The sequence below is a fragment of the Paramisgurnus dabryanus genome, chromosome 8 (genome assembly GCF_030506205.2).
Source record: "Paramisgurnus dabryanus chromosome 8, PD_genome_1.1, whole genome shotgun sequence".
Lineage (NCBI taxonomy): Eukaryota > Metazoa > Chordata > Actinopteri > Cypriniformes > Cobitidae > Paramisgurnus > Paramisgurnus dabryanus.
The window spans coordinates 25,760,186-25,780,564 of record NC_133344.1 but is presented as its reverse complement, the minus strand read 5'-3'; the positions used below and the strand labels follow the sequence as shown (position 1 = coordinate 25,780,564).

Below are 20,379 nucleotides of genomic sequence, written 5' to 3'. Positions count from 1 at the left end.
GTCTTTAATCTTTTAAAAGTTTCTTAACGTCAGATATAAGGTCTCTGTCACCATCGGTGCACGTATACACATGTCTTAATCATAGACATGATTAAAGAATCCTCTAAATCTAAAATAAAACTCCTATTTTGCCATAGTGGACAGAATTACATTTATTAACTTTAATTTAAAACGGCATATATGAACACTCACCCTGCGCTTTGTCAGGCACCGCCGGATCTTTAATACGCGTGAAACTATAGAGCAGGTCATGAAAAGATTCACGGAACTCATGAATCGTTTAAAATTGTATTTAGTTTAGACTTTTGTCTAAAGATTATAGTATTGCCGGCTCCGAAGGTTATGGCTCAGATCATTGCTTAAACTATACACGTATACGGAATATTTCATTAAATAACTTGTGATGTTACAAACAAATGTTTTAATCGTAGCATTGTTCATGATTTGTCTAAATCTAAAATAAATTCCTATTTTGCCATAGTGGACAGAATTACATTTATTAACTTTATTTTAAATGACAGATATGAACAATCACCCGACGCTTTGTCAGACACCGCCGGATCTTTAATACGCGTGAAACTGTAGACCAGGTCATGAAAAGATTCCCGGACTTCGTGAACCGTTTAAAATTTTATTTAGTTCAGACTTTGTGTCTGATCAGAAACTATAGCTCGATAGAAAACATCGGCTTTAAGCGTAGCCTGGTACATCTAATATATATATATATATATATGATTAGTGATTGCCTTTAAATAAACTTATGCTGTTGCAAAACTTTAGATTCAACAACACACCCGCGGTGTGAAAGTCAGTATTGAGAAGCGCACGGGGCGAGCAAAGGTGGGAGGATGGTTGAGATCTGACATCAAATGTCAATAAACAGTAAATGTCGAAACACGAGCCGTCATTAAACATGACACCATACGCTTAACATAAAACACACTCAGGAAAAACAATCACTCTAAATGACCGGCAATAAAAACATTAAATACTTTCTGTCTAAAGTTGACAACTTGTCCAGATTTTGATTGATGGTCCCGCCCCCTGTCAAAGGGTCATAAAAACGACCTGTCAGATAGCAACTGTCAACGGGTGGGGGAGGGGGTCATAAAAGTTTGACGAATGCTGGCCCGTTACAACTACTATGGTATCTCTAAGATCACTTTCTAAAATCATATTTTGTTTCTTAAGCTCAAGTTGTGCTTAAAACATTTTTTCAAGGTCGTTTCAGCTACTGCGTTGAAGGTGGGACTTTTGTCATCAGAGCTGCCATATGAGGGTTGCCTTGTCCCCTATTCATAGTAATAGCAGTTCTTGTTATAGGGTGGCTCAGTGGGTAGCACTGTTGCCTTACAGCAAGAAAATCCTTGGTTTGAGCCCCGGCTGGGTCAGGTAGCCTCTTTACTCCGTGTAATCTGGTTTCCTCCCACAGGCCAAGAACATGGTGGGGATGCCAAATTGCACCTCCCCCAATGTGTCTGTGGATTAATAAGTTTTATTTATAAACAAATTATTTATTGATTCATTTAGAGTTGACTTGGGAGTAAGGTATTGTTTACTTCTCCCATAAAATCTTTATTATTTAGTTTTGGTTATACTGTTTGTGCTTTCAGGTGCTACAGGTGGCCCTAAGTGAACTGTTTCATGCCAGACTTGGACATGCTGCTGGTATGAAAGATGAAAAGTCAGAAGAAAGTCTGAGCTTTGACACAGCTCTTGATGGTCTTCTGCTGGAAAGAGTACAGAAGCCTGGCGCAGGGATTTTCTCAGAGGGTGTAAGTTTAATTTATTTTGACATACTCACCTCTCACTTCTTCAGAATTTGTTGCCGAGTATTCCAGGGGATGTAGAAGGTGTTTTGTTGCAAATTTTTTTTCATAAAATTAATTTTTGATCTGGGTCAGATCAATGTGGCAGATGTAATACTTGTGCAAGTGTGAGATTTCAAAAACTTGGTTTCTTTGGTCAGGAGGTGCTTGGGCGTCTGCAGAAATACAAGGAGGCTTCAGTGTTTCGCCAAGTTGAGAGTCTCCTGAGAGATATGGAGTCTTCAAAAAGCCTAGAGATCATCAACCTCAACATTGACCCGTCACTCAAGGACACCACTGAGAGCCAGGACGCCGCGCGGCCCGCGCCTCCTTGAGGCGATATATCAGCCTGACTTTGAACAGTGCTGCCTTTGTCAGTGTTGAATCTGCCTTTCAAAGTCATGTAATGCACTGTGAGACTGTGCAAAGTCAAATTATCTATTAACTTGTAGTATTGGATGACAATAATCCTTGGATTTGGATTATTATAGCTGCAATAAAAAGTCAGACGTATGGAAAGTAAATAGAGATAAAACAACCTTTTTATAGTAACCGTTCAGTCTAATGTGGTAATTACTTAAAATTCAGAGGACAGATTTATGATGCTAAAATTGTAAAACTATCTGCTTTTTGCTTTAATTGTAAAAGACTACATCAGCACCTCTCACAATGCTATTTTCTGAAACTTGTTTACCAAAACACTATAATACACCTCTTTTAATAATGTACAGTTTTCTTTGGTTTTATTGCGCTGCTGATGTATTGTGGTGTTTCTGTGCTGTATACATTTAATATTGCTGCTATTTGTGCCTGAATCTCCCACCTGGGACCAATAAAGTATGTTTATCTGTTTTAACGCAAGACGTAGAATGGAACAGTAAAAATGTTATGCTCAATTTTGTCTCTTTTTAGATTGCTCCTCAGTTGTTGCTCACATTCATGAATATACAAGGGCACCTTCAGCTTTCCTTTCTTTCATGATGAAAACAAAAAATAAGTGTGGTTGTGTTGTGTAGTATGGGAGATATAGTCACAGATAGTAAGAGTTTTTGCCCATGTTAAGGTAGGTGGAAGATGTGTATAGTTTTGTTCAATTTGAATGCTTTTAAGCATATTAGTAATTAGCATTGAAAAGGAATTTTAAGTCTATTGCTGCAATGCCTATTAATGTCACATTCATTTCACATACACACTGCTTAACACGTATCTCAATTGGTATTGACTTAAGTTAGTGGCAAAATATGGACGAATGTGATAACTAATTTTCAATCTCACTGCATAGAATCAATAAAGTTTGTCTCACTGAAGGAACTTCACACGGCCCTGCGCAGACCAATAAGGGTCTAACACCAAAATACCGCGAGAGCGATTTGACAGTTATGTTCTTGACTCATTCTCGCGGTAATTTGATGTCATACGCCTCTCATACAATTTACACGTAGCATGTGGTAAGAATACGAAGCCTTTTTAATGATCAGTATGTTGCAAGTAAGGTCTATTTTTAACCAAACAACGAGTAATGTAAGTAATCATCTTTTCAAAGATTATTCAGAATAACATAAATAACTTATAGCCTATATTTGCATATAACTTATTAAAGCATTTCACTTGTTTAAACTGTATACTGTAGATGTTTTTAACATTTATAAATCACCATTTAAGTGCAGTTGCAGTACCCTGCCCACGAGGAAAGAGGGCGCATATTTATCCTCCACACGCTTGTCTCCTGTTGTTATGGTGACAAACTCACAAGTTTAAACAAGACTTCCGGATTACATTGGATAACTCCGTAAATACCTGTATTTTTTGCTTGTAAGGATGGCTTTGCAAGACAGTGACGACTTTCAAAGATTTTTGAGCAATGTTGACCAGATAAGTAAGTGTTTTTAGTTTCGCTTTGTTCTTTATAACTTAGTGTGCTGTACATCAAATCTTCAAGCGACGCTTGCATTTAAATAGAGTATATTTACAAACCGTTGCGTCAGCTTGCGCCTTGGTTAAGCTACGCTTTCAATGATTTATTACATAAAACCATAACATTTACATGTTGTTGCACTTTTATGTAAGACAGGAGTGTAACTTTTTGTTTTCTGATGACAGGTGAGCTGGTGAAGGAGTTAAACTCCAGTGATGGGTCCTGTCGGGAGGTTGCGATTAAAAAGGCCGATCAGTTAATCGGCTCCCTGGAAGAGTTGAAACCATGTAAAACCAAAATTAATAAGACAGCTATAAACACAAATCCCTCATCTGAAAATAGCCCACTGGTAGAGTATTAACCACATACAGTATATACATTAGCTTAAAATATTACGTGTTGTTCACCATTTTGTTGGATATTTTGTTATGTTAAGCAATACAATTCAATACACAAAATAAGAAATTTTGAGGAATGTTTGTAACAAAGCTGATCTGAAGCCCCATTGAGAACCATAGTACAATAAAAGAATACAATGGAAGTCACTGGGGCTTCTGATCGGTTTTGGTGACAAACAATCCACAAAATATATCTTCATTTGTGTTCATCAAAACAAAGAAATGTACACAGGTTTGTAACAACATGAGGTGAGTATTAGTAAATAATGAGAGATTTTTCATTTTTGGTTGAACCATCCCTTAAAGGAAACCACATATACAAACATTTTCATGCATTGTTTAGACCATTAAACCTATTTTTCATTGTTGTTTTTTCTCTTTTAGAATATCCAGTGTGAATCTGCCCAAAATCCAGGTAGGATTTTTGTTAATCCTTTGTTTTTTTTTTTGCGGTTGAGAGTTCTTTTTCACTTTTTAATTTGGTTTTGAATATAAAACCAATACAACTAAATAATTAATACAAACTTGCTCACCTTTTTTCTCACCTATTTTATTATAAATATAGTAATATACTATTTACTGCAGTAAATATACTATAGGCTATACTGTATGACTACAATCACCTAAAGGATTATTAGGAACACCATACTAATACTGTGTTTGACCCCCTTTCGCCCTTCAGAATGGCTTTAATTCTACGTTGCATTGATTCAAAAAGGTGCTGAAAGAATTCTTTAGAAAAGTTGTCCCATATTGATAGGATAGCATCTTGCAGTTGATGGAGATTTGTGGGATGCACATCCAGGGCACGAAGCTCCTGTTCCACCACATCCCAAAGATGCTCTATTGGGTTGAGATCTGGTGACTGTGGGGGCCATTTTAGTACAGTGAACTCATTGTCATGTTCAAGAAACCAATTTGAAATGATTCGAGGCATTATCCTGCTGGAAGTAGCCATCAGAGGATGGGTACATGGTGGTCATAAAGGGATGGACATGGTCAGAAACAATGCCACAGGACTGCCGCATACTGGAAGTTTTCCCTTTTCACACCATTCTTTGTAAACCCTAGAAATGTGAAAATTCCAGTAACTGAGCAGATTGTGAAATACTCAGACTGGCACGTCTGGCACTAACAACCATGCCACGCTCAAAATTGCTTAAATCACCTTTCTTTCCCATTCTGACATTCAGTTTGGAGTTCAGAAGATTGTATTGACCAGGACCACACCCCTAAATGCATTGAAATGTAATTGGTTGCTTAGATAATTGCATTAATGAGAAATTGAATAGGTGTTCCTAATAATCCTTTAGGTGAGTGTATAAAGTAAATGTAATAAATGGATACAACTTTTTTTCACTGCCAGAGAACTTCATAAGAATATTAGAAAAAGATGCAGAGGAAAGAAGTCAAAGAAGAAAGATGAACGAGGACAAAGCTAATGGTGGGGACATGATTTCTGACAGTGAAAATGAATTTCTGCATTGCCTGGTTGCGTTTTTCATTACATCTAGATTTTCTCTATCCCCATATGACCCGCAGCATTGAGGGAGAATGGGAATAAAGCGTTCGCTCGAGGTGATTACGAAACAGCTGTCAGATTTTACACTGAAGGGCTGGACCAGTTGCGAGACATGCAGGCCCTGTACACGAACAGAGCTCAGGTGCTCCACATGCTTATTACTAGATTCATTTCAGTACAACCTTTGCAAAAATCTAAGCAAAATTTTTGTATATGTCTCATACAGTTACCTTTTATGTAGGCCTTTATCAAGCTAAAGAGATATAAGGAGGCCATAAGTGACTGTGAGTGGGCTCTGAGGGTGAGTACAACAGTGGGTCAAAGAAATATCATTTTATTTTAAAGTATCAGCCAAGGTACTGTAGAGAGATCCCGATCTTTATTTGTTTGATGAGAACACAAGGCTCCAATAAAGCGGCGTCCTTTGAACTGTGCAGTTGTTCTGCATTACAAAATTGTATAAAAGTTTAGTAGCTGTGCCAACTAGGGTATCTGATTTTGGAAAACTTTTTAAAAAGGCCTTTAGAAAAAAGTTTTTCTTTATTGATTTCTTAGTTTGAAGGAAAATTCATTATGATAAGTAATGCATTTTTCACTGTTTACTTTTTTCATTTGGCTAAATAATATCTAAAACATCCATTCACAGTGCAATGAGAGGTGTATCAAAGCATATGTGCACATGGGAAAATCACACCTAGCGCTCCAAAATTTTACCGAGGTTTGTATTGTTCATTATAAGTGTGTTTGTATCTGAATTACATGCAAATTTCTCACCTCATTCATCCTCTTTGCTTTTATTGTGTTTGTTTTGCATCATCTCCAGTCCAGGATATGCTATCAAAAGATTTTGGAGATAGAGCCACAACGCGAGACCATGGTCAAAGGTAAGATCTAAGATGTCTATGTAGATAGGAAAGAAAAACATGGTCAATGGTCATATATTACTGTTTTGTATTACAACAAACACTGTTAAATACACATCACTGGAGTAATATTAGAGCTATGTGCCATACAGTAGCTTTATGTTTGTGTTCTTTCTGCATGATCTCTCAGTGATTTCAAAAATACACTTCAATAAGCCATTTCTCTTTCTCATAGATTTACACAAATATAAATAATGTCAGATGGTTACATCAGCAGGTTCTGAACGCTGGATCAATTCCAACGATATCAATACACCCCATGCATTTTAATAGGATATTTCCAGTAATTCTTGCATAAAAGAAAAACGCTTCCCTGCTGAAAAAACAGCATCAAACCAGCATGGGAATTATGCTGGTTTGATGCTGGTTTACCTGGTAGTCACCAGCATACCAGCACCAAAACACAACATATGCTGGTCTTGCTGGTATGACCAGTATGGGATGCTGGTGCTGATGCTGGTTTGGTGCTGGTTTAGCTGGTGTTCACTAGCAAACCAGCACTAAAACACAACATATGCTGGTCTTGCTGATATGCTGGTTGTTCCAGCAAGGTTATGAAATAATCACCATACATTTCAACAGCCTATTTGACCCAAGTGGATTTGGAAGAGAAGGTGACTGGACAGGAAAAGGTGGCATGGGAAGAGTTTCAAGAGGGGACCGAGCAGGCCACAGCAGTTCCAGAACTACTGAAAAAGCTCAGCCGACCAAATGAGATCAGTCTTTACTACTGTGGTGGAGTGGAGCTGCTCTCACGAGCTATTAAAGACTGTAAGTTCACATGATTAATTCAGAGCAATCTACTTTCGGACAGGTACCTTTATTTATCACGAAACCCTAACGTACTGCGATTTTCGGTACAGTAGACTCAACATGGCATCGTACTTCAGATATGTGTGAAATATGCCTTCTGTTTACCCAGTGTTGTTTTTGTGACTAGAGTGATTTTTCTTGCGCTCTGGGTCGATAGAGACGGGAGAGAAGTGAGGAATTTTGTGCGAAGGGCTCATTGATTCTGCTCTGTGGTTCATTTGCAGTTCATGATAAGGAAACTAATCCTCATGATCAGCCACAGAGGACAGACACAGCTCGTGACATGAGCGCTGGCTCAGAAGCTTTTAGACTCTATTAGTGAATGTTTGCATTACCCATTAGTTATGTGCATCTGTTCTATTCTGATCACGTGTACTACTGCTGAACAGGTCAGGGCTTAAAGTGTAAATGCATAGGGGTGGTTTCCTGGACAGGGATTAGCTTAAACCAGGACTAGGCTTTAGTTTAATTATGAAATATAACTAGTTTTAACAAACATGCTTTACTAAAAACAAAGGCAAAACAAACAAAGGGCACTGACGTATTTTAAGATATGTCAGTGGAAGTTGTCTGCAGTTTGGACAGCTCTTACATTTATTTTAGTCTAGGACTTGTCTAACCCCTGTATGGGAAACCACCTCATTACAGATGTGGCCTTTAAAAATGCGCGTTTCTGAGAGCAGAATGCCGCGGAGACTTCCGAAATTCTGCGAGATCCCGCAGAAGGGGAGTTCGGTGGGGGACGCAGGAAATATAAAAACCTGTAGAGGGCAGGCGTGTTTCATGTAGGCCATACTGACGACAATGTGTGTGCTCGACTTCATGCTTAGCGTATACTGTATGATATTGAAGTAACATGACACGGATTATCAATGTTTAGGCGATAGACTTTGATGTCATACAAATGCATGCTTTTTGGCAAACATTTTGTTGGCGAAGTTTTCTTTTGCCAGTTACATAAACAGTCACATATTCTTCATAAAAATCCGACTCTAACGCGCATCATTTGTCTTATTTTTTCCGTGTACTTACAGTAGAAGAGACGTGATGTATGATAATCGAGTCTTATAACAAAATAATTCGCGAAGACCTTTGAAGAGACCGAGCGCATTTACGCAATATCATTAACTAGTTTATCTAATTTTACATTTAGTTCATTTTTGCATCTGAACGTTTTAATAGCTTTAACATGGTTGTGTTGCACTTTTCTGCATTACTGAACAGTAGGCTACTTTTTATATTATCATGTTTCCCTTTACATGGTATGAAACACGATAAAAAGTATGCAATGGTGTTTAATACATTTCACTGAGAATTTGTATAATATGTTATACTTTTGTACTAAGGAAATAAAATCATATTGTGAGTGTAAATATTCATAAATTGGAGGAGTTTCTGAGGTGTTTGTCATCGGCAAAATGTGCAGTTTCTTTGTTGCTGATTAAAAACCGTTGGCTATGTGATTGTTTAAAATTGACATTTTTTCTACTTATTATTAATTTATTTTTTGCCTACATTTACTCAAATAATATCAATGTGAAAATATAAGTAATTCATACTTCAAGTTTGGCGTAAAACTTACACATTTTTGATGTCAAATAGAAATAATAATAATTTGAAATATGCAATTATTACAGTTTAAAAAACTTAAATATATTACTCTGACCTTTTTAAATATATTGACTAAAATAATCTGTAAATGTAATACTTATATTATTAAGGCGTATACATCAAATAATATATGTACATTTTACACAAAATATCTGTTCTATTTTAAGTAATTTATTTTCCAACTAAAAAAATCGCATAACTGCATTAAGAGATTTTATTAAGTTACTTTAATCATTTATTTTAGAGATATTTACAAAGCCACTGAATCATTTTTAACACTGTGTACATTATGACCTTACGGTAGACTATTATTAAATGCATATAAATAAAAATATGTAAAACTAAATAAAACATTTATCATACACGGACTGTATGTAAGCATACGTTTTCTTGTTCGGTGCACGTGGGTTTAAATGCCGTTTTTCTAAAGAAGAATTTTAAAACTTTATTGGTGGTAGTTGAGAAGAATTCCTTTTTCCATTTCTAAATCATTTTGAGCGCAATATAAATATATCATATTTTTATTCTTATTATATAAGAATACGCAATTTTTACAACATTTTTAACATATGGAAAATATACGTTAAGCATGTTGTGTGAATTTCCTAATTACAAGCTTTTGATGAAATTTCACCAAAACTAAACGTGCATAAAAACATAAAAAAGTAATTTAAATAAGCGAAAAATCTTTTTTATGAGCTCAAAATGTTGAATATAATGTGCTATTGCTGAAAATTGCCCATCTCTAAAGGAGAATATTCATCTTTAAAGTTGAAGAAACAAAAAAGTACTGACAAGCATTCTCAAATATAGCCTATATATTCTGCAAGCACTCAGTTGAGAAGAATTCCTTTTTCCATTTCTAAATCATTTTGAGCGCAATATAAATGTATCATATTGTTATTCTTATTATATAAGAATACGCAATTTTTACAACATTTTTAACATATAGAAAATATACGTTAAGCGTGTTGTGTGTATTTCCTAATTATAAGCTTTTGATGAAATTGCACCAAAACTAAACGTGCATAAAAACATAAAAAAAATCATTTAAATAAGCGAAAAATCTTTTTTATGAGCTCAAAATGTTGAATATAATGTGCTATTGCTGAAAATTGCCCATCTCTAAAGAAGAATATTCATCTTTAAAGTTAAAGAAACAAAAAAGTACTGATAAGCATTCTCAAATATGTATATTCTGCAAGCACTCATTTATCCATAATGATGTAATTTATTTTTTAATAACATATTGTCGCTGTCGGGCAAAGATACTCTCTGGACACCAAGACCATGTCTATGGGTTCAAGAATAACAAAATATTGGCCATTTGAAACTCGAAAGTCATCACTTTATTTTGTCCCATTGTTTTCCATTTTGCGGGTGATAAAACTCCTGTGCACGTCGTTCAAATTCATTGACATTTTGTTCACTTGTAGTTTAGCAAGTATGTATAATACAATTTCAATAATGTTTTTACACTGCACATCGTCTGAGGAAATCCGAAGTTGCGTCGAGGGGAACCGACAGCCGCGACATCAGAGATTGTCACGTACCTACAGAAGGGTACCTGCAGCGATATCATTCTGGCTTGGTGGGATGTCAGCCAGCGAGAGTCCTCTGATTCTGACCTTGTTCTTTTACTCCTCAGAGTCTAAAACCAGGAGGGCATATTAAGTAGGCCCTATTCATTGTATTTTCATTTTAACAGAGCAGCTATGGTTGCGCGTTTCACACACCTCTCCAAACCACGTTGTTAACACTATGCTTGTTCGACTTCATGCGGCGCCACAAGAACCGACAGCCGGATGACGTCAGAGTACCGCGAGAATGATTCAAGAAATCATATTTCGCCTCGCTCTCGCGATACTGTGACGTCTTCCGGCTGTCGATTCTCGGGGCGCCGCATGAAGTCGAACAAGCCTATTGACAGCAGCAAAAGCTACGCATGCGCTTTTAACTTGTAAAACTCAAAGGTGTATGGGTAATGTAGTCTCTGCTCTCGGTGGGACGAATTAGGTAGCTTGCATTGTGAAGGGCGCTTTGAAAAGCGGCAGCGCAGCCAAATGATTAAATTAAGCCTCTGATTTAAACAGATGTGCAAATGAGCGTTCGGGTACGCTAGAAGTACGTTCTGGGCGCAGGGAGAGGTGGTGGTACGCAAGAGCTATATTTGGAAGTGGCGGTACTGAGTACTGGCGCCTACCGGCCCACATTAAAGCACTGGCGGTAGCAAAGGTAGACGGCCCTTTGAAAAGCAAAAGAAAGCTGATAAAAATGAGAAACCCACACTGAAATAAATTGGAGTAGGATTTAGGCTACTTAACAAAATCTAAACATTTTTCACTCAGAAAAGGCTAGTAAATATAAACAAAATTATCAGCAGCTTTAACTTTATTACTTTTTTAATTTTAATTCACTCTTTGTTTCAGCGATGTTTATAAATATACTATATTTTTGCATTTTGATTACAAACTGTTCTACACTGAAAAGAAACTAATGTAATCTTCATGATTTAATCACGTAAAACACAAGTCTAAACACAAGCACCACTTTTCTGAATGATGATAATCACAAACATCCCAGAGTTTGTAAACCAATTGTTTGTAAACATATTTAATGCTAACTACTTAAAAATTCAGAAAATATTTTTTACAGTGTATAAATAAAAAGACATGAAGGAAGTTAATTCCAAAATGTAATTAATTGTACATGGTTTAGCTGCTTGTTTTAGCAGCTACCAGTGACACAGAGTCAAGAAATTAAAAACCACCCACCCCTAGGTCTGCCAATTCTTTGCCAACCCCCAATGCTAATCGATCACCTCATCATCAGGGAATCAAAAGAAAACCGGTTTATCCAGTTTTCACCATCGCGTTGGGTTTTAATTTCAACCCTTGCAGTTTCTTTGTTAAAATGCAATTTAAGCAAATAGGCCTAATACATACGCTGTATGTTATTTTAAATGAATGTTTATAACTTATAAAATTAAGTGGATATCAGGTAACTTAATTTGACATATGTTGATATAACCTAGGCTCTTTTTGTTATGAAACATGTTCAATGGTTACAGTGCCTCATGGTGGGGTTGAACCCCTGGTTCAGTTTACCCCATCTGGTTCACTTTGCCCCACAGCCACCGTTTTGGAAAACTGCCTAGCTTAGTAATTCAGGCTAATCTTTAGCTAAATCATTCACATGGTTTTATACATTAGCCTATCACCAATATGTATGGTATAAATATTTAGACCTGGATAAATCTTGACATAACAGCCATTATACCTGGTATGTATACATTTTACTTTGATAGGATAAAAACTGTTTTTTTTTTTTTTTAAATCATACTTTAATCATAACTCTTTAATTTGTCCTTCTCTTTAACATAGCCAAATATAAATTATGGTTGCTACCTGTATTTGTGGTCACACGGCTACAAATCTGTATGGTTGCCTAGATAAAGGGGGTGGGTCAACTTACCCACTGGCTCACTTTGCCCCACTCTCCCCTACTTGGTATTGAGAAACGGGCATTGTTTATCGAAGCCGGAGCGCGAGCTACAAACTACAGAGCGAGTGCGCGGGTGCACAATGGTGAAAGAGCAACACACGATGTAAATAACTAAACCAGTGCTCGCAGTACAGACACTTTATATTTTAGCGTACTGCGTACCTTCACTTTCTTTTGCGTGCCACCACTTCTCATGTTGCTGGTACTTTGCCTTAAAGAGTCAAAGGGCGTTTCTATGTGGCGCTGCGCAGACAGTTCGGCAACTAAGACATCAAAGTACCGCGAGAGCAAGTCGAAATGTTACAAATGGTCCGACTTTACCTTTGCTCTCGCGGTACTCTGATGTCATACGCCGACCAGTCAGCGCCGCACCATTTAAAGTCGAACACACAAAGCGTCAAGGCAGGGCCGCTGGAAGTCATTTTGAACAGGGGGTACTGTGAATTTTTTTAACCAAAAAACCTATGAGCCTATAGGCCTATTTAAAATACATTTTAAAAATAAATACATTGAGATTTACTACTTTATTGTCATATACACTTCAGGGCACACAGCCAGGGTCTGAAACACAGACATCATCAGTTCTCAGATGAATATGCGCTATTAATCAGAAGCAAAAATACTTATCCCAGGGGGAATTACTTTCGTTACAATTTACATACAACATATAATATTATAACAACATATAATATTAATTAAACTTCACAGTTTTCAATGTCCATGCGGACGAACATATTTTACTTTCGTTTTTAAGTTAAGATCACACGTCGATTAACAGATGTAAAATATTCTCACATTAACATACCTAGTATATTTTTATATAGATCTTTTTTTACTAAATAGTACTATTACTGTCTTTTTTAAACATATAAATAATTCATAATTTGAACAAAAATAATAATGGGTTTAGTTCTGATATTGTATACTTTATAAAGAAAAACATGGTGTATAATTACATTTTTAGAATAGGCTTTATATAAGGTTTGTACTGTAAAAATACTTTATTTGTTACAAACAAAAGATAAAGAATTTACAAACGTGTGGAGAGCCATTTCAGCACTTGGACAGCGAAATGTTTTTTTTAAAAGCATTACTTAAAATGTTTTCTCATCTCACCATATCTACAGGTGCAGAGTCATTATATACAATAAATCCGTTGGGTAGCATTTAAAAAAAAACATTTAAAAGTAGATGCATTTGTTTAAAGCAAAGCATTTATTTACTTAGCTACAGATGAAGCAGCTCTTTGCGCCTTCTAACGTCTCATAATTGGTCATCATTTATGTCCAAGAGACTCAATAATAATCTGTTACATTTTAATCCTTTAATTTTTCATATTAAAAAGCGTTTTTGTGCTGCTGCGCATCCATGTAATAAACAAACCCGCGTTGTCATTCCGTTAATACGCATATTATCAACGCGCTCTTTACTCGAACAGAAAAAACTCGCCTCGCGAATTGCGCCGGTTGTATAATAGAGATTCCAAAGTCTCTCATGAGCTAGAGGACTAATATCCAGGGAGTTCAGTATTTCTGTGTGGGCATGCATCAGGGAAAGGTGTGTGAGTCTTTTCTGGGTCATGGTGCTGCATACCAATGTCTTCAAAAGATGCAAGGCGGAGAAAGTGCGCTCGGATGAGGCCACGGATAGGCACAGTAATGAAATTAAAATCCAAAATACACGTAATAACCTACGTGTGTCAAAAATAATTTCCTAAAATATTCATAAGTAATATATCAATTGTGCAAAATATTTTAACCTAAAAAAAAATATATTTCTCGCCTTCCCGCGACCACGCGTCAAGGTCTGGAGGAAGATGATACCTGCCCGGATCCCACGCACGCATCTGCAGTTATATACATTTTACAAAACCAGTATTCATTAGATTTTAAGAACTTTTTTGCCACTTTTAAAACTGTAAAACTAAATAAAAAAGATATCATATGCCAAATAAGCATGTAAGCATATGTTTTCTTGTTCGCTCCACGCAACACGGGTTTAAACGCCGTTTTTTTTCTAAAGAATAATGTTTACACTTTATTGGTGGTGGTTGAGAATAATTTATATTGCTTGCAGAATAATGTATATTGCATTTTAGCGCAATATAAATGTATCATATTGTTATTCTTAAATTAAAGAATACTAATATATTTTTTACAACATTTTTAACTTTAAAACATACATATAAAGATGCTTTGTACAATAGCTTTGCTTCTGACAACAATTTTCTGTAATAAATCAGTAAATGAATCACAAAATGTGTTGAAAGTGGCGAATAAAATGCTTGTCAATTCAAACAAAGGTGTATAAAACCGCTTTAATTAACAATAACTAAACTGTGCTCTTTTGCATACCTCTACTTTTCTCATGTCTTTCTTTATACCACCTTTATCTTTTTAAAATCTTGCCACTTTTAGAAATTATTTGTTTGCATTTTTTGTATACTGCACACTTTATTTGCATCAACTATACCCATAATAACATTTTCTACGTTTTTCTTTCAATAAGGAAATCTGTTTATTGTTATGAATAACGGCTGAAAGGATTAAAAAAAATCATAACACTGACTGCCTATATGCGCAAGAAAGGTATTATTAAAGTTTTAAATATGTAAAACTAAATAAAGATATCATATGCCCACTGTACAGTATGTAAGCATAGGCCCATGTTTTCTTGTTCGCTCTGCGTGGGTTTAAACGCTATTTTTCTAAAGAATATTTTTTTAACTTTATTGGTGGTGGTTGAGAAGAATTCCTCTTTCCATATGTATAGCATTTTAGCGCAATATACATGTGTCATATTATTGTTCTTAATATATTAAGAACAATAATACTAATATATTTTTACAACATTTTTAACTTTAAAACATGTATTTTTATACCACATGAATCTCTTTAAAATATTAATACTTTTAGAAAAACGGACATAATTATTAATATTATAAACAAACAATGAAACGGTGTCAAAATTCGACAACACAAATAATTAAGATATTCATTGTAAATAGAGTTAAGGGTATTAGGCTCACACTAAATTCTTTGTTGCACTTAGTATAAATGCCCATTGCACGTACAGTCATCTTAATATATGTATGCGCTGTTATGCTGGCAAGAAGGGGTTGACGTCACTTTGCTGTTTTAATAGAAATATTAAATATTCAGCAATGCCCTTATTAACTTCTGGAAACAACCGCAATGACAACGCATATAAAAATGTAGTTTTTTATGCGCCACCTGGTGGATTTTCTGTGAAGCGAAACACATTAAGGGAAAAGGGAAAGTAGCCCCCCCGAAAACACTTGCAGAATTCTGCGTGACTCCGCGAGACGATTTGGCGAATGCCGCGGGAGAAAACGCGCGTTTTTAAAGGCCACATCTGTATGTTTTTTACAGTATGTCACAAAAATTAACAAATATGGATGATATGTAGCGGTATTTGAAAGTTGAGATGGCAGATTTCCTGTGAGTGGCCGTGGTTTCAGCACCGACAGGGACATGCGGTTGTGGCTAGAAGGGATACAGCTATGGCCAAAATCTCGTGAAATTTTGCCGGATAAGCATTGTTTTCATCCTAATCCTACCCCCAAACCTAACCCTAAACCCAACTTTTCACGTGATTTAGGCTGTAGCTGTATCATATCTAGCCAGAACTGCTATTTTTTAACTAGTTATACTTCCTAATTTAACTAAGGCCTAGTCCTGGTATAAGCTAATCCTTGTCCGGGAAACCGCCCCTACAGTATAACCATTAAATCTCAATATTTGGTTGTTGCTGTATTCCTTCTATGCAGAACCGGGACACGCCCCCAGTATTTGAAAGCAAGAATCTTGCTTATTTTTACAAGATTTTGATAACATATTTTATTAACTTGGCATTTTTTTCATTATTTAAATTTGGCTAGGTGGTTAATAACATATTTTTTTCTGTGGTGTGACAAACGGAGAACAGATTTAATATTGGACATTACACACTTTAAAGCTGCAGTTCAAAATGTTTGCCTCTCTATCACCATCACTTTGTAATATAAAATTGCAGGTTGGTGTACTTACTTTAAAGGAACAGCCCACATTTTGGGAATTTAGCTTATTCACCGTATCCAATTAGATAAGTCCGGAGTGATTTGCACAATTTGCTCAAGTAGCAGTGCTTCGCCTTCTGAGAATATAGAAGATGGCTCATATGACCTTGTTATTTGTACACGGTGTGACTATAGAAATCACAACACATAATTAGGAAAATGTTCGTGTTTTGTCACTTATTGGGAGCAGTTTGCTAGGTGGAGCCATCCACTTCCAGTCTTTGTGCTAAGCTAAGCTAGCGGGGGCTGCGTCAGACAGAGTTACAGCACACACAGAGATGAGAAAGGTATGTATGGACTTATCTAACTCTGGGGGATACAGTGAATAAGCTTAATTCCCAAAATGTGGACATGTTCCTTTAATGCGTTATGTGTATGAAGTCAAAAGACACTGGACTTGCATTTCAAATGAATTCTGGCCCGGCAGCTTAAATTATAAATATTAATTACAAGCTTACCATTGTGAATTATAGTATGGAAAAGAGGCACTTTCCAACAGTGATTTTTATATACTTTTTTATTTCAAAAACTTTGATGGATTTTGGCTTTAAATTGTTAGTTCACTTTTTTATTTTAAATCTCTTACCCCTGTATCGTTCCAAACCCGTAATTCCATCTTCGGAATACATTTTTAGATATTTTTGATGAAAACCGAGAGGCTTGTGACTGCCATTCAACCACCACTATTCAAGCCCAAAAAAGTGCATGTGCCATCTGTGGTTCAATCAGAATATTATAAAGCTACAAGTAAACTTTTGTGTGCAAAGAAAACAAAATGAACGACTTTATTCAACAATTTGAACACGACAAGGATGGAAAAAAACGTTGAATACAGTTTTTAGTTTTGTTTCCTTTGCACACAAAAGTGTTCTCTTTGTTTTATAATATTCTGATTGAACCACTATATAAATATTTATAAAATATTATTTAATCAAAGAATTATCGTTTTGAAAAGAAGCTAGTAGCTTTATTCTCTTTTAAGGTCTCCTTATGTAAGAAATGTACTTTTAAATGTTGTTGAACATAAATAACCATAATGTTTTGAATTTTAAATAGTTTATTTTTAAATAATTATTTTCAAAAAATTCAACTTCAGTCTAACTGAAACATATTAGTACTGTATATAGTATTTCAGTATGTACAAGCTCCGTGTTTATTATGTAAGGGATAATGTAGAGGCAGCTGGTAGTTATCGGGAAATAAGCCCTGACAGTGTGATCAGGACCTGACGCGAAGCGGATCGTCTTGTATCACACTGAAGGGGCTTATTTCCTGATAACTACCGGCTGCCTCTACATTATCCCACTTATTACATGGCTACTTGTCACATAAGAAAAAAACTGGACATGAATATGAATTTGAAACATTTTATTGGCATATTTGTTTTAAATTAACATTTTTATCCTTCCGCGAAACTTTGCACAGATGCATAAAATGATCGTAATACCTTATTAAGATCCTCTGCTGCATACTTGTCTGTCTCCATTTTTTTCTCTTTTAGCCAGTCTTTGAGAAGTTTTAATGCCCATTCTGTATTTTTTGTGTGTTGGCTTCGTAGCTGTTATGCTCTATTTTGTCAAGTTCAGTCTCAGTAAGCTCTCTGTGTCTTGTCGTTGTTTGTTCTTCTATCCACTGTTTAAATGTTTTGTTTTTTCCGTACATGTTAAAATGAATGTCAAACTTTTTCCATTCTTAATTGTGGTTATCCAGTGTTTGTCACAAGATGGCGCCAAACAGTAATCTTTGTTGGCGCGGAGGGATTTAAAACATACAAGTAGTACCGGCTATGCGTTATTACTTTGGAGCGGTTATTATTTGAAAAGAACGAACCTGCAAATGTCTCAACTGACCAATCAGAATCAAGCATTCCAGAGAGCCGTGTAAGTTTAAATAACGCACGTCAAATTCAGCAGAAAGGCCAACCTGACATCCTACCTTATTTATTTAAAGTTGCTTCAATTGTAAAAGTAATTAACAGGTACATTGTAAATCCACCACAAAACTTTCTGTGCAAACTGCCTTAATCTTGAAAGCTCTCCCAGATGCAAAGCTTTCAGATAGTATTTTGTACATGTGAGTTTCCTTGAATGGGTCTTTGTGAACTAATTTCTTATATTTCCAAGAAATAATGGCTGCTTTTGTGTAGATAAGGGAACACTTTTTTCCCTGTGAGCTTTTGTTTATTCTTGCTTCCTGCTCTTTTGCCCTTGAACGTAGCGGTATTGTGTGTCTGAGTCTACAGTGGTTCTGTTATGAAATATGGCTTTCACTACACATAGTAACACCGACATTATCTGGTGTCCCTCACAGGTACCGGGCAGACGTTATTCAGATTAAACAATGGCTTCAACATCATTAATGACAATAACATGGTAAAGAGGTAAGGATGCTAATGAAACGAACCTGACAGTTTGTGGTCAGCGTGTTCTTTGAACATTCGGAAACAGCTTATGTAATGGATTGTAATAGGCTTTTGAAACTGTGCCAGAAGCCCTTTTGTAGTGTCTGGCATAGCCATTGTTGTAAAGTGTGCATGCTCAGTCCAAATATGATTGATTACATCCTCAAAACATATCAAACAGCTGTCTCTGTCCACTTATCAGTTGTCTTGCTCCAACCAGAAATTCTAAATCGAATATAAATCGACTCATTTGCATAGATTTGAAGGGCAGATCTGTAATCTTGGTTCTGTTGTGTGGTCATGGTTTCTGTAGGATTTCCCTTTCATCCCAGAATGAAATTAATAAAGAGTTTATCTATATCTGACAATGATTTATTGGGTCGTTTTGGAAATTTGATAAATTATTTTGCATGGTTGTAGTCTCTCATTCATGAACATGTTCATTTACTGTAACTCAATTTGACTCCTGTTCTTTTATCCTCTGTGTTTAGCGGTCTTTCACAGAATTTTAAACAACCAGATTCGGTGGATCTATGCCTGTCTGTTATCAAACTATGGAGTATTGTTTGTTGTGGAAACGGTAAGATGAAATGCACACGAAGCTCATTCAAAAATAGCAATCTCTTCAGCGTTACCCTTTTTTTTTTAAAATCAGCTTCCCTCCAGCCAACTTAAAAGTGTATCCACACTACTTGATCCCATTCCTCTTAAATTTATTTAGATATTAATTTATCCTCTTCCAGCCCACTAGCAGTGAAATTGTTATTGCCACCTACATTACAAGTCTCTTTAGCAAGTAGATTGTGCCCTTCAGATATGTTCTCATTAACTGCACAACTAAATCTGCATTTGTCTTCATTAAATCTTCTCCATAATTGTGCTCCTTTTCAGAGCTGAACCAGCAGCTGTTAATAGAGTGTCCCAAAGCACGAGAATTCATTATACAGCTGTTGGCATCACCAATAGATGACATATACCGGGAATGCCTGAATTTGCTCAGCATGTACTCCCAGACTCCATACGGAAGGGAGTTACTTATCAACAACCTACATGTAAATCAGTACGTGTTTTAAAGACTTACTGAATGTATGGAAGTGTGTTGCAAGGGCAAATAAAGGATTTCACAGCAGGTCAGATGCTGGGACTGTAGATATATCAACACGCCCGTTTTTTCCACACCCATTTCCCATCCCCCTCCTGTTTTGTTATTTCTCCCAGGAAACTCCTGTAATTTGTATGGCCCAAACCTCGTTATATGAGTAATCATATCAATGTATTATTCCAATGTTGTCTAGTTGCCAGATCTTTAAGGAAACACACCCTATTCACACAATCAATACAAACTCATTTGTGACTTCAACCTGGCATAATACAGCCTGGGGTGGGTCATGCTGCTAGTTGACAGA

At 36.1% G+C, this 20,379-nt stretch overlaps 2 protein-coding genes across 2 annotated transcripts in view; both read left to right on the top strand.

Annotated features, from left to right (window-relative positions):
- Window positions 1-2,678, top strand: part of LOC135771132 (uncharacterized) — a 38,923-nt gene extending 36,245 nt beyond the window's left edge. The window contains exons 31-32 of the mRNA XM_065281222.2: window positions 1,614-1,775; window positions 1,970-2,678. Of these exons, the coding sequence (XP_065137294.1) occupies window positions 1,614-1,775; window positions 1,970-2,143 (336 nt within the window). The 3' untranslated portion in view covers window positions 2,144-2,678. The remainder of the gene's footprint in view (window positions 1-1,613; window positions 1,776-1,969) is intronic.
- An 822-nt stretch (window positions 2,679-3,500) lies between these two features.
- Window positions 3,501-20,379, top strand: part of ttc12 (tetratricopeptide repeat domain 12) — a 44,707-nt gene continuing 27,828 nt past the window's right edge. Inside the window, exons 1-12 of the mRNA XM_065281218.1 lie at window positions 3,501-3,684; window positions 3,909-4,072; window positions 4,506-4,536; window positions 5,488-5,565; window positions 5,664-5,785; window positions 5,885-5,944; window positions 6,290-6,361; window positions 6,467-6,527; window positions 7,149-7,337; window positions 18,883-18,952; window positions 19,465-19,553; window positions 19,865-20,033. Coding sequence (XP_065137290.1) covers window positions 3,627-3,684; window positions 3,909-4,072; window positions 4,506-4,536; window positions 5,488-5,565; window positions 5,664-5,785; window positions 5,885-5,944; window positions 6,290-6,361; window positions 6,467-6,527; window positions 7,149-7,337; window positions 18,883-18,952; window positions 19,465-19,553; window positions 19,865-20,033 — 1,163 coding nt within the window. The 5' untranslated portion in view covers window positions 3,501-3,626. The remainder of the gene's footprint in view (window positions 3,685-3,908; window positions 4,073-4,505; window positions 4,537-5,487; window positions 5,566-5,663; window positions 5,786-5,884; window positions 5,945-6,289; window positions 6,362-6,466; window positions 6,528-7,148; window positions 7,338-18,882; window positions 18,953-19,464; window positions 19,554-19,864; window positions 20,034-20,379) is intronic.